At 35.2% G+C, this 15,652-nt stretch overlaps 1 protein-coding gene across 2 annotated transcripts in view; it reads right to left on the bottom strand.

The window, feature by feature from the left end:
- Positions 1–10,087, bottom strand: part of LOC119045000 (triadin) — a 109,253-nt gene extending 99,166 nt beyond the window's left edge. Inside the window, exon 1 of one of the 2 annotated variants that reach the window (XM_053664796.1) lies at positions 9,827–10,087. In XM_053664796.1, the coding sequence (XP_053520771.1) occupies positions 9,827–9,848 (22 nt within the window). In that variant the 5' untranslated portion in view covers positions 9,849–10,087. The remainder of the gene's footprint in view (positions 1–9,826) is intronic. The other variant, XM_037139627.2, reaches the window with a different exon arrangement.
- Positions 10,088–15,652: the final 5,565 nt, after the last annotated feature.

Below are 15,652 nucleotides of genomic sequence, written 5' to 3'. Positions count from 1 at the left end.
TTCACCAACATAGAGCATGAGGCCAAGATGTTAGTTTAGTGAAAACATGTCAGATAATTATTTGTTAAATAAATTAACCTAAACTCTCAGGATCTAGGGATGTTGATAAAATGCTATTTTTTGCCTTTCTGTTCCCATCATTTTATTTAGAAATATCCGTCAAGTTTTAACTTAACTTCTACTCCTTTATAAGTCTCTCATCAGCCAAATTCATCTGTTTTCCTTTTTAGATTTCTCTGACAATCATATCTCATAAGAGTTGATTTACTTATTTCTTATGTATTAATTCCTTTAGTTGTTTCATGTGTGTGAATGTTATCTACTTTAGACTTGAGTGGTGAGTAACCAAGGAGTCTATCTCACAATTTTTACATATAAATTTAACTGTTACTTCTTTTAGGAAACTTGAAACTTCTTAGGAAACAGTCTTGTATTATATACTTATTTACACAATCATTTCATTACTTCTTGAGGATGACTTCTATATATATGTCACATTTCATTCTCAGACTTAACACAATTACTGACAAAGACAAATAGCCAAAATACATACAAATAAGTGTTTGTTAAGTGAATAAATATTGTTCAGGGTGTCAGCAGTTTTACCCTTCTTCATCCACAGGTGAATGACACAGTGGTGGAGAAAGATAAGATACCATATTCCAAAACACCTGGGTTTTGAGAGCCTATGCCATTCAAAAACAGGGATCCAGGCAAGATGATGGTTAAAATGAGTCACTCATTCTAGACAGGATCTACAAGGCATTTCACATCTAGAGAGACTGGACAGAAACTTAGTAGTTAAACCAGGTCTTCTGGCAACTGTCAAAACTATTATTTCTGATATAACTAGACACGACGAATAAAGTCTCTATCAGGGTGTCCAAGCCAAGGCATGAGGCCCAGGATGGCTATGAATGCAGCCCAACAGGAAATTGCAAATTTACCTAAAACCTTTTGTTTTTGCTTATCAGTTTTCTTTAGTGTTTATGTATTTAGTATGTGGCCTATGAGAACTCTTCTTCTTTCAGTGTGGCCCAGAGATGCCAAAAGTTTGGACAATTTTAGAGGATTCTGCTGATTTATTGCTTTACTCTAGTTACTTCCTCTCTCTAGGTACATTCTTATTACATCTTCTGAACCTTAGACTACGAACCATACCTCTTCAACTTTTCCTTGATAAAGGCCCTCCCCCAGTATCCTGAAAACACCTGCTTTGCTCTGTGCTACCTATTATGGGACACCTTTACAAGGCCACTGGCCTGTAACACTAGTTATCAGAGTAATTACTTAGAATAACACTGACCACAGAAGTAGTTTTCATTTAAAAGCTTATTTCTCATTATTAATCCTAAGAAACTTATTTAGTGAGCATCTATTTGGCAATATTATTTTATCATTTCTTCAGGAATTGGAGATGGCACTCCATAAATACACATACTCTTAAAGTAGAGTATTTGGGGATGAAAAGCAGCAATGGAAAGAGAAATAGTGGGAGAATTCTCATATAAGAAGGAGAAAAACTAAAAATAATAATAAATAACCAGTTCAAGATAAATCAAGACCATAAGACATTCAGCCTTTTCAATATTACATTAATAGGATGTCTTAACAAAACTTGAATATTTACACCCAGGTTTTAAACCAATTTCATAGCCAGGTAACTCTGTACCTTGGACATTCCAGGGCTTCATCTGAAAGACCACTAATTCTCACCTACAACTTACATTCATCTCTCCATTGATCAAACCTACTCATGATCTCCTCATTTCTTGGCAAGCCACTTCACCTTCCCAACAATGTCAAGGGCCCTGAGGATTATCAGAGTCAACAATGGGGTACTCTTTACCATTCTAAAGTCATTCTCAGCAAGTTTCAATGTGTTCACTAATCATAAACATTATGAATGATAACATGACTTTATTCAACTAAATTAAACACCCATCATTCATAAATCCAGCTGCAGTTGTATGTTTTAAAATATGCCTAGTCTTTGTTTCCCTGACTTTTTAATTCTTTTTCATGCTTGTTTTTCAATCTACTGTATTTGAGTCAGGGACCTTGTGTTATTTATCTTCATGTCCCCATTATATGGCATTCAGCCTAGTACATAATAGATGCTAAAATATTAATTACAACTGAAACTCTGACCTCTGACAAGATCTACTGCTTTATAGATTGGTTACTAATTAATACCACAGAGTCCAAAATTTTGTTATATTTCAAATAGATTTCTTTTGTTTTTCTCTAAATGAGACATTTAATACTTCTGCAAATACACATTCTCCAGCTGGGTGTTTTGCCATACTATGATAACTGACAGATAACTGAACATTCTTTTTATCCCAGGTAAAGATACTTAAGTTAAATAAGAATAACAAGGAACAAAAATAATAGCTAGAGCACTGAATGTTAAAGAAGCAACACGTCGTATTTATTATTTTTGTCTTGACGTTGTATCAAATGTCACCACAGAAAAGTCTCCTAGTCACATGATGGTTTCATTTTAAAAGTCCAAAATAAATTTCTAGGGAAACTTTGATAAAAATGTATTTTGAAAGTATTAATAAGTGGAAACTGATTCTCTTAACATCCACACTTTTCACCAGTGTTCTACAACCTTTTAAAAACTAAGTTCTAAATATTAAGAGCTCTTTCCTTTGTTTTTCTCAACATTTCAGTATCAGTAGCCTGTGACGGGGACAGAACAAAGCAACAAATGAGCGTGAAGGATCAAACCAGCCCATTACGACGAGTTCAAGCCTCATGCCACATAAATAAAACCAGGTTTCCCCTGTAAAAAGCAAGTTGACAAATATAAGTTATCTTTGTTCTTCTAGGATAAAAGATTGTATCTTTAACTTGTTTAAGTGAAGGCTACACAACCCTGCCTCTGCCATAGCTACCAAATTAGAAAATATCTAAACCATATATATTTAAATGCAAAATTTAAGTACATTGTGGGATGGACTCTGTGGGTTATGAGGACGCAGTTCATTTACAGAACAAAGGGTCTCTCAAAATCCGAGCGCCTTTGACAGCTTGCTTTGGCAAGGAGATGTGGAAAGTTTGATGTTCAGAGAACATAACTTGCACAGAGAGAACTTTACTCATTACATTTACGCCAAAAAATTCTTTTTAACTTCCTTTGAAGATGGAAAAATAGTACCGTTTTGCATCAAGAAGTTCATGTATCTCTAAATATCCCTCATGTGGGGCGACACCTATTTATGTGACAGTCAAGTAAACATTTCCCAGCAGCAACTCTGCAGGGCACTCAGATTGTCCAGGGGAAGTGGCGATTGAGGAGAGCAAAAAACTGAACTTTGACAAATCTTCCTAGAACTTTAAGTTAAACAGAACCAAAACTCCAAAGACTGGGAATTACTGTGTGGTGTTAACACATAGTTGCCAAATAAAGATTTTTCTCTAATTTGCTCATTTTTAATTGTATTACTTTACAAAATATGCATTTTTAAGTATATGAAGCATGTCCCCAAAGTTCTTCTTTTTATTTGAAAAAAAGAAGAGAAAGAACTGTTTTAAACTACGTAACTGTAAAACTAAAAGCTTAACTGGAAAATCTTAACCATCTGTGCGTTCTCTTTTCAAGTTGATATATTCAACCCAAAGGTCAATGTAGATGATTTAAAAATCGCTTAGTTGCACCGTTTCATGTTTCTCTCATATGAAATATTGTTAACTGATTAAAAATTAATGCAAACAGCATTGGAGGTTTTGAGTCTCTTAGTATTCCTAAGCCCTTGGAATAGCTGAGTAGGCTCAATTCATTTTGCATTATAAAAGTAGCATGATTTAAAAATTATAGTCACAACGATGACCAAAAATAAATCAGAAAAAACTGAGAAACATTTAAGGTGGCAAACAGAATATTTTCTACGGGCGTTATGTGCTTAAGGTGGGAATGGGGAAAAAAAAAAAAGAAACACCATTATAAATAATTTAAAAAGCTACGACTAAAACTGCTCCTTAATAGAACCCAGCTAGGTCTAACACAACAAAGGTATATTTTCTGTTTACTTTCCCTGCAGATTTTGCATCATGGATGCTTTGCACAATTAAAAAGACAAGCTTAATTTGCCACATGGCAAGATAAATAGTTGACAAAATTCTCTGGCCATATGATTGACATTAATCAAGATGCACCCACTAGCTTATGGCCCTGGCTCCACAAGGCCCCTCACGCCCCTTGGGCCACATGGCTAAATAGTAGCGCTCATTCATGAACCCAGATTTCTGACCTGAAACCCTGAACACTTTCTGCTCTGTCACACTGCCTTTAGTTACTTTAATTCTGCCTTCTCTCAACTCTACCCTGCTCTTTCTCCCTGATTTTCAATGAGCTATACAGCCTATTTGTTTTCACAATCTGCTTTTCCCTCTTTTTCTAGATTCACCTTGAGCAGTAAAGAAGATCAAGTAGTTTTAAGTCAAACTGATCACGTTTATATGATGTCTGCCTTCCAGCCTCTCAGAGTCTCTGTGGTGTTTAAAGGAGATATTCACATACGACCTTGGCACTTAATTCCCTGCCAATACAGATGTTTCTGATCAAAGCATTTCTTAGAACTATTTTTACTTACATCATATTGACTTTTCAGGTTTTTACAAGGATCATCTAAAAATGATCTGTTATTAATTAATGTCTCTAATTAATGTCATTAATAATTTTGAAAAATGTTATGAAACTAACCTACAAATTCCCACATTTCCTTGTCTGATGTTACAAATGCAATGTTCCATTTCTGGACCCCTCTTTCTGATACAAGCATATGTGATTTCCATTTTAATAACAACTGACTGTTCATTTTAGACAGTAATTTGCACTTGTAAATAAATTTGGTGGTCAATGAATTAACTTGCATATATATTACAAAAAATATTCATATTAACCGGTTTCCCTTACTAAAAGCATTAACTTTTTTCTTTCTAATTCTTTATTAAAAAGATATTTAAATGTTCACAAAAGTAGACAATGTTGTAATAAAACCCCACATACTATCACCAGTCCAAACATAATTAACTCATGGCCAATTTTATACTGCCCATAATCCCACCTACATTTCTACATTTCTATATTATTTACAAACCAATTCTAAACATTGCATGATCTCATCAGTATATATTTGAACATAATTTCCAAATAAATTTTAAAGCACAATCATGATATGATTTTCCACTAAAAATACCATAATTTATTAATATCATCTAATATCCAGACTGTGTCAAATTTCCAATTATTTCATTAGTTTTTTTAAGGTTGTTTAAATCACTAAGAGTTGTACACATTGTGACGGGTTGCTCTACTTTTACATTTCCTTTAATCTATAAGCTTCCTTGGCATCTCTTTTTGTTCCTGGTAACTTATTTGAAGGAACTGGGTTGTTTGCACTGTAGGCTCCCATACCCAGGTTTTGCTTACTTCATGTTATGGTATAGTGTATAGCACATTCATCACCCCTCTATTTGTTGAAAATTGGAGGCTATATTTCTTTCATTGCTTTTTCTTTCTTTTCCCTTTTTCATTTTTTTGTTAGTTCTAGCTATCATTTGAATGGTTGATTAAGTTTTCCTTTACATTTTGCCAACTGTTTCCCTTATTGTGGTTCCCAGACTTTTATCCAAGGGTCTTTGAAGGTTTCTCTAGTGTTATGTAATAAAAAATTCCAGTCTTGTACATGAATGGCCTGTGCACATGTCTTTTCATTTAACTGTGCTTCTTACCATCACAGCTCTCCTCCAAATACACTGGTTTATTAGTTTCAACTTCAAGATGTGTTCTGGGATTTAATGATATTCTATTGCTTTCCTTGAACATAACGTGGAATTAAGTAGACTTGAACCTGGTGCTTTATTCTCCTCCCCTGACCCTCCCCACAACTCATCTCCACTCAGGCCAGAGTAGCTGCTCTTGATTTTTGCAAGATAAACACAGGTATGTAAGTTGGATCTCTTCCTTTTCTTAATTTCATGATCTGTTGCCTTAGATGATATAACTTGTGTACATACTTGTTAACTACTCTGGCTGTGAATTATTGACCTTTCCTTGAGAGCGACAGTGAGTTTTCATGTATAGGTTTTGTCAAAGCAGTGCATTATGTGAAATAAATGAGTATTTATGAAATTCTCTTAAAGGTTTATTAAAGAGGCAGTGAAATATGGTTGGACTATGCATGCATAGTAAAATAGCCCTCCTCCTGAATCCTGAAATTGTATAATAGTTTAAAAGTTGAGAGAATGACATGTTACAACTTTAAAAAAAGGAATTTTCCTCAGCTGAATGTCTTAGTAATGCTAAGTTAATTATATATAGACTTCTTTGACTAGAATCCATTATGTAAATATTTTATACCCTTATATTTGGGGGATCCTTGCACCCAAAGAACACAAGTTTGTGTTCTTTTACAATAGTAAAGCATAGCTTGACTATGTATTAGTTAACTGGAAATTTGAAAATATTATATATTTAATCAACTTTTTCAACAAAGCTATTAAGAATTAATTAAACTTCACTTAATTATCAAATTGTTCAAATGGTATTTTTGCATAGTGATTTATGCTGTCAAATAGATGCTGAAATTGGTGGTTAAAAGTTCATATGAACCTCCGAAGGGGAACTAACTTTGGCACTTGTCTAGGAATAATTGAGCCTCTGGAAAGAAAATAGAAAGTTATTTATAGTCTTCAACTTCAGTGCTGTTTGAGTCTGATCCAGTCTGTGGCCAGCTTAAACCTACCCAAAGTAGCATGGGCCAAACCAGAACACGGGCTTAGTGTTGGCCCCCATTAGCCTCCAGATTAATAGCAGGCTAACTATTAATTTCAAATAGCAAGAGGAAGTATTCAACATGATTCTATAATCACAGATGTGGGTGTGAATCCTAGCTATACCACATATATACATGTGAATTTAGGCAAATTTCTAACATCTTTAAACCTGAGGTTCCTATCTATAAATAATAATAATAAAGTATCTATTTCATTTGGCTATCCTGGGGATTAAATGATCATATAACATGCTTCATACTGTGATTGATATATAATGTCTTCTGAATAAATGAGAATTGTTACTGTCATTGTCATTATAATTATCTTTATTAATTTATCATGACCAGAATTAAAAGCTGTCATGTTCCTAAAATCATTGGGGGTTCAACTTTTTCCTAGTTCTAGTTAATCTATTGCTATGTACCTAAAAGACAATTCTATATGTTGCATTATTTCCTTTCTTTTGTCACATGAAATAATCCAGCTTGGAGCACGCAGTGGAAATATACATGAAGAACTCAGTCAAGTGTAGAGACATGCCCTGCATTATGGTTGAATAAGCACTGGGATTAATCAAAGGAGACGTGAATTGTACCCTTAGACCTCCTCTAATTATTAACAACTATGAGAGAGCCATATAGCTGTATAAGCCTCAGGTTTCCAAAAAGTCAGGCGCTAACAATGGACTACAACTCTCTCAGGGGCTACTTTAGCTCTAACTTTTTAAGTGCTACAAGATGTTTACTTGCTTTGTGATCAATGAATCAGAGTAATCAGAAGAGTAGATGTCACAAGGCTACTAATGCAGTGCATACATTTCAGTAATGTGTCCAAAAGTGGTGCAAAAAATATATAGAAGATGAGAAGAAAGAATGCCCCAGGGTGCACCGAGGCTGTGTACAAAAGTGCACCTCTAAAAGAAGGCTGGATGAGACACAACAAATAGGAACCATGCAGACAAGATGAAAAAGGTATAGGAGAGCAGCATGCAAGAAGCTGGGTAGATAACCTCTGAGGATGACTGTGGCACTAACCTTAGAAGTTAAGCTCATTGGAGTTGGCAGTCTAACTATCATTTAAGAAATATGATTAATAAATCATTCTAGAAAATGATAAAAGCACAAAATTGATGTTTAAATGACATAAATCCTATGAACTGTTAAGGCCAGAGAGTAGGAAATGACTGTTACCCGGGAGCTAGGTAGCATTTTTACATTTTTAATTTGTTACTGATTCAATGAATTTTAATGGGTGACTCCAGGAGGTCTTCCATAAACACTTTAAACTCTCCCACAGAAGCAAAAGTTCTATTTCATACTCTGGAATTCTCCTGTAAAAAGTTTTATAAATTAAGTGTAAAGGTCTACAGAGCATAATCTATAGACAAGCCAAAATGTTCTGGCCAAGTGACCTCCTGAATCAGCTGGCAGTCCTGTGCAGACATAGAGAAATATACTCCAAGGTATATTAATAACTCCTGCAGGGCTAAGCAAGAAGTTTTATAGGAAGCACACTTTAAGACAAACTAAAGGCCATATGACTCAGAATATCTAAGAAATAGAAAAATGCTATTTATATTTAGTTAGCAAATTCTCAACTAAAATTGGTGAAGAGTAAACCTGATATCCTCTTACAGAAAAGTGAACACATAAACTAGGTTTCAGGGAGCTGGCTTCTAAGCTTGGCAATATTGTGGTCTTGAGCAAGTCACCGAACATCTGAGCTACAATTTCTATTTCTGCAAAATGGAGATAATAATGCTTACTTAATTGAATTGTGTGAGGTTTAAATAAGTAAACACACATTAAGTCCTGAGCAAAATACCTGGTATACCTAGAAATTTCTCAGTAATTGTTTTTGTTAATTTGGGGTGCCAGACTAAATTTCTCAATGGAAGGTCCAAGTAAGATATTTCTCCTTATAAATATAGAGAAATCCTCAACTCTAAAATCACTGTGTGTCCAGAGTAATGTCTACCCTCATTTTTTATTTTTCAGTTGTCTGATTAAAAACAAACCAGCACAGCTTTCAACTTGGAAGCCATCGAGAGCACCACCTGTCTGATTTTTTACAGCTGTCAGAAGCAAGTTTCAGACCCACCTCCCAGATTTTTACCCCAGCTAGAACCGGGTTTAACATGCCTTAGTCCTTTTAAAGAATCTTTTTATTTTAAGAAAAAATATAATACATATATGTATGTTTACATACATACATATGTTGTATGTATATTACACATCTAAAACAATTACTACCATGGTGAAATAATAAAAATTATATGCTTTACTTACAGCATGTACCTTTTCAGAATAAGTATTGAAAGAGCAAATGTATATTTTAATATAAAGATAGAATTTATCATTTGGGGGGAAAAACATGAGTAAGTAAAAAAGAAGTGAGATTTGGCTTCTTTTAAATTGCTTTTTAAAAAAAATCATATTGATCTATAATGAGTTTGTACAATTCCAAACCTTGTACATCTGAATATCCAGCAATAGTAAAATATAAACAAACTTCGCAGGAGGGCTTATGTTTTAAGTTGTATACAAATCTATGTGTGTGTGTATATTTATGCACTCTGGTTAGAAAGGAAAAAAATTAAGCTCTCATGTTAAAATATTATTAGGCAACATGCTTGAAATCATTTTCTAAGTTTAAACGTTAAATGTAAGATTTCAAGTTCAAGTGGTTGCCATCCTTGCTAGTCTTGTAATTTGTGCTAGGTAAGATACCAGCCGTGATACATGACCATGGCTATTTATAGAGATGCGGGTGACACTAGTAAGTAGTGGGGACTTTGGCACAGCAAAGAAGTTTCCACATGCAAAAATTCAGACAAACCTCATTCCCTCAGCACACAGATCTGTCCACTCTCAGTTCCCAAATCCACTTCTCTGGTCCCATACAGAATAATTTGATCAAGCCAATTAATTAAAAACAACATTTTAACGTCTAGTCAACACATTGATTGTCAGTGCGCCTGTCAATTTCTACCTTTTTTAATTTTCTAGTTGATACTATTGCAAAATGGTAGCAATACCTTCAGCAGTAATCTCAGTCATGGTGGCTCCAGAAAGGAAAAGGCAGGCCAAACGTTCCGGTCAAGTGGCACTTTGCAAAACACTGCAGGATTTGAGAACTCTGATGGGGGTGTTCTGTGGGACGACCGGGAGGGCTCTTCGTTTTCCTGGCTGTTTCTGCTGCTCCTTTGTTGTCTTGCTGAACTTTGTCTCCACTGAGCTCTTCCCCTGGAAACAACCTGAGCCCTTTCCAAGCAGCACTTGTGGCTCATGCAGAAGTATCAGCTTCGAATAAAAATAGCCTCATCTCCCTAGTACTCTTCTGCACTTTTTCTTTTTTTTTTCCCCTTTGGTACTAGGGAAACACACACACACGCACACACACACGCACACACATGCACACACACATGCACACACACACACCAGTTCCCCAGCCCCAAAGAGACACAGGCCCCCTCCCTCCCAAAAAAAGGCAAATGAACTAAAAAGTACTGTCTAAGCCCTGGCAGTTTTCTTAAGATAATTACAGATCTTGGGGTCTATGTCAGGAAACATAAAATAACAAGTTGAAAGTAATCTTATCCATGATAGCTCAGGTTTATTCTTAGTGCCCTTAATGCTTAGAACATTCTTCTTCCCCTTATTTGGTGTGGGGAGGGTCCTGTAATGTCTAGCAGAGACAAAGGGGAGGGTACTCTTAAGTCATTTTCTTCACCTTCATTCCCCATTAGTCTAAATCCACTAGGCAAGTGCAGTTATTTATATAGGGCGACGCTCAAAGTTGTAACTATTACATCCTGAAGCTTCCTTGAAGGATGTGAAGATGTTCCAAACAGCAGCCAATAAGAAATATGTAATATGAAGTTGTTGTATTGAAACTTGAGAACAGAGGAATTTCTAGATTTTTAATTAACTGCAATACCTTACTAAAAACAAAATATCTGAACTTAATTATTCAATAAAAGAAAGGGAAGGTGACACGAAGTATAAAAATCCATAGCCTACATTTTAGTAAAAGATTTCAGCTTTTCCCTACCTCAACTTCAAACTAAATAAATAAGTAAATAAAAAGGGTCATAGCAGCTAACAATTAGCCAGATTGGCTGATTAACATTTCACTCTTCCACTCCTAGCCAGATGTTAATGAGAAGAGAAATATTCAATGGTTGATGGCTAAAAGGAGGAGAATCAAAGGGCATCCCAATTCGCAAATTCTAGCTAATCTGTGACCATTCCAGGGCTGACTAGCCTTATCTTTTATTCTCATATTCAACCTAACAAATGTTTGTGGTTTAAACTTTGAGCCCTAACTTGCTGCCTTTGGTTGTCAGAACCCCTTGAATTTGCATGGTGCTTTAGAGATCATAAAGCAAAGTCACGTGTGTTGTTTTAATGTCTGCGACTCCAAAGACGGCTGCAGCAGCTATTTCTTTAGACAGCGACCTCCTCCCTGCCAGCAGTTCTGCATTTGCTGTCCCCATTCCTTGCACAATAGGAGGTGTTATATGCCTCCTGGATGGAAAGGTAACTAAGTAAACAAACTTAGTTTACAAAAAAGGAAATAATTTCAATTGACACGTGATTTTATACAAGATCTGACAGCAAGGAGTGAGTTTAGAGGCTTTTGACTACAAGTTTGACACTTTGCTCAAGAGGTAAGACTTTGCTACAGATACTACCACTTGTAGCTAAAGGGGGTTCTTACAAATTAGCCCCCCCCCCCCCCGCCAGGCTCTGGAAAGATGCAAATTCCTCCCTGCAGGCTCATAGAGCCATGGGCTTGTATCTACTTTCTATGGTAGGGAGGGTGTAAGCTAAAAGCAGAATTTTCCCTCTTGGCCCCCAAAGTCATCTCCATTCAACTGCACAGTGCTTCTGATTTGTAAAAAAAATATATAAGTGTCGCCTTGGCTGGTGTGGATCAGTTTGTTGGATCATAGTCCCCACACCCAAAGTTTGCGGGCTTGATTCACGGTCAGGGCCCATACCTAGGCTGCGGATTGGTTCCCTGATTAATGTTTCTCTCTTTCTCTTTCTCTCTTTCTAAAAGCAATGAAAAAAATTCCCTCCAGTGAAGATTTTAAAATAAGAAAGGAAAGATAACTGTGTTCCATTTTCATTTGTCAGAAACTTCCATAGTCTTTCAGTGCAGTTAAATAAAAAAATAATAATTCTTTATATAAATTCATAAAGAATTTACATAGGTCAAGGCCTAAACAAAATTAGTTAAGTCAGAGGAGTAACCACACACACACAATCTCAAACTCTTTTAATAAAAGTTGAAATAAGATGACAGTGTAAGAATATGAAAATCCCATGTATTTGATGTTACTCAAATTCCCAGTTACTAACTGCACATTATACACACTGGGAGGAAAAAAGAAGAGTAAAAAATATTCTAGCCAGTAAACATGTTCTCAGGACAGTAAGGTTTTATAAATACATCTGTTGAATGGGTTAAAATCTTATTAGACATTAAGAAATCAGTATATATCTCATTTTCAAAGTTATTAGAACTCTTTCATGTTATTTTGAACTCAATTCATGAGCTCTGCCTTTGAGTTTCACATGAAACTCTATGAAGCTTTTCAAGCCAAGCAACTGACATTCTTCTAAGGGTATGCACCCCAGTTTTTAGGACACTCAAAGAATAAAATTTTAAAAACAATACATTTGCATTTCTCATTTTTTGTCTTTGTTTTTAAGTGTTATTAATTTTAAAGAGACTCTATTCATTGGCTCGTTCACTATTATATGAAAGTAATGGTTCTCTCTTCTCATAATATCTCTGATGTACTCTTATATTTTCTATTTTTGTAGAATTGGCACAGGTAGACTTATCCTGGTTTTACACACAAGAATAACTTCATGTGAAACCTAGGGTCCTTATGACTTTGATTATACTTAGCATTAATCCTAGCTCTATAGAATACACCTCTCTCTACTTACACACACACACACACACACACACACACACACACACACACACACATACATATATACCTCTCAGAGACCTAGCCTTTCTCACAGATAATCAGCAACTCCTGAGGCAGCAAAGACAGTAACCTGGAACTGGCTAATGACCACAGGGTCAGAACCTCTGGCAGTTCCTGAGCCCTAAGGTAGAACAATTTTTTGGCTACTTTCTCATGAGACCAGACAATGGGATACAAGACAAGACTTCAGAGCTGTCCTCAAGACCTAAAGAAATGATTTATTACCCTCACCTCACCAATATGCTCTGAGCATGACCCTGATTTATATAATCTGTAACCTACCTGCCATTGAGGTGTTTGAGCGTTTGTCAATTAGCTTCCTGTTCTCCTGGGTGGCATCATTCATAATAAAATAGCCAATATTCTCCACTGAAATTCTCACTGTGTAGTGTTTGGCTCTGCTAGTGCCAGGTAAACCAGCTCTTTCTGTTCCATAACATATGCACACAATGCATATGTTCCTGTCATTAACTGATCAAGTCTATGCAAATCATGAAAGTTTATTTTCTTGTTAGATGTTCATTTAGTCCAGTTCCCTCTCCGACATGATTATACTGATCATTAGTCTGTGAGTTTTACTGGGTGTTCTAAATATTCAAGTTAAGAGATAAAACTATTCCCACTTAGAGCAAATTTTTTTTAAAAATTGGCTACTCTAACAGCTATTGTCATAAACTAACAGTCAGTGAGATGTATACTACATTTGGCTGTGAACAAAATATTGTTATTGACGTTGAATTTCAGAATGTAGATGATTCAGGAGGCAACCAAAGAAGCTCTGATGACTTTTGATTTTCACTAGAAAATTGTAAAATAAAATAATAATTTTAAAAAATTTTAAATAGAGTGGTGAAAGAGATATAATTTGGAATCAATAGCTTTTTACTATAAGTCTCTATTTCTCAAGGACTGAAGGTTACTGAGAGAAAATAAAGTTCTAGGGTTACTTCTCAGGATCTTCTGTTTCTCAATTTACAGAAACAAACAGCTTATATTTGAGTAGCCTACATATACACTGGTGATAAATAGAAATAAAGAAATAAAGAAAATTTGTACAATATTATACATTTAGATTGCAAGTAAGTTTGTGGAACAATGAACTGAAATAGAAAGTGTTCATTACTTAGATCTTAAAATAATAATATGCATAACTTTTATGTGAGCTTATGTGTCCAGGTTTATTTTAATAGGAGACAAAGATTAATAACCAACTGGAATGATTTGGGGGGAAAAGGGGGAGAAGCAAAATTGTAAGCTACTATTTCACTGCATGGGCTGAAGTAACTTACCAGGAGACATAAACAAAGGGAAAATGCTTTACTTTTAGCCCTATAAGTGACTGAAAACTTGGCAAAAAATAAATATTGACTGTTTTAAACTTCAGTATAAAGAAATATAGAAGAAACTGGAAACACTGAAAGTGAACTTAAGAGCCATTTCATTGTATTTGCTTTCATCTGACCTTGAAATCTCATCACATGACCTAGAAATTCCTCTGAGGCTCCCTTGATAAACTTAGTCTTCAGAATCACAAGAAAAGCTTCAAATGAACTATTAGTTCATTAATCTTTGTTAATCTCAGCACTGCTGTTGAGTTCATTTTCAATTGTTTTGTGTTCTATTTGTGTCACGGAAAATCTTGTTCTGTCTTCACGACCTTCTCTAAATGACCTGTACTCATTTCTTTAATCAAAGGTTGAAAGTCATTCCATAGGTTTGGCTTACCATCTGATTATTTAGAAACTGTGTAGTCCAGCTCGTTTCAAATGACAGAAGACATTCCAGGGCAATTAAAACTTTCCTCTCTTTAACTCTGACTCATGAATAGCTGAGTCTCCAATATCAGGCTTCTTTCCTCACACACATTTGACATTGTCAAACATTCTCTTAGAAATTTGCCTACGTCAATCCAGTCTCCAATTTAAAAAGGCTTTGAATGCCTCTTCCTTCTTAGAGATTCCATTCCCCGAGGAGCTGGCTTCTGTCCGCTACCACTGTCCACTTTATGAGGACCTGCAATATCCTGTAGTAGAAGGTCCCTGTGAAGTCCATAAGTTAGATCATTGCTTTATGCTCCAAAATCCATCATTTATGACCAGTTTGAGGGCCTGGCTGCTATTCAAAAGCAATTTATCATTTATACCTTTTTATTTTCTTACAAAAGCATATACCTTTTTTATATAAAATATCTGCTGACCAGTTCTTAGATACAAATTTCTTCCTCTTGAAAAATGATTTAAATGGGTATTTCCATATGCTAATCTTAAAAAAATTTACAGTCATCATTTTGTTCTTTACATTTTGATGTTTGGACTATCAACAATATAATCTGTTGTATCTGGTGTATCATTACTGAATACCACCTGGAGTCACTAACTTTGTGAGCTTACTTAAAAATAAGGAAATAACTTATAATCATTGCATTGCTCACTAAATCTATATTAGCCTTTTATTCTGCCATCAGCGCTACACTAGATTCTAGTGATACCAAGATGAAGAAGGATTTCACCTTCAAGGAGCTCACAGTTTTGCAGAAGAGTAAGTAAGACATACCAAGCATGAGAATTCAGTGTGATAAGTTCTAGAGCAAACACTATGCATTGGGTGACAGAAAAGGAGATTTAATCCAACAAGTAAGGCTTTACAAGGAAGGAACTACTAGAGGTGGATCTTGAAGTATAATACATTATTTAAATAAATGCTCAGTTGAATACATATTTCCCAAGTACAGAAAAAAATATAAAGATTTAAACATAATTAAGTTTAACTAGTTCAGTAAGATTTAGTCACAGGGTGCTTGAGAGGAACTACAGAAGAAATGGGAGAATAAATAAGAGACACAGACTGAAG

Source organism: Artibeus jamaicensis, unplaced genomic scaffold (genome assembly GCF_021234435.1).
Source record: "Artibeus jamaicensis isolate MK-2021 breed Jamaican fruit bat unplaced genomic scaffold, CSHL_Jam_final contig_387, whole genome shotgun sequence".
In the NCBI taxonomy this organism is placed as follows: domain Eukaryota; kingdom Metazoa; phylum Chordata; class Mammalia; order Chiroptera; family Phyllostomidae; genus Artibeus; species Artibeus jamaicensis.
This window is presented reverse-complemented; position numbering and strand designations above follow the sequence as displayed.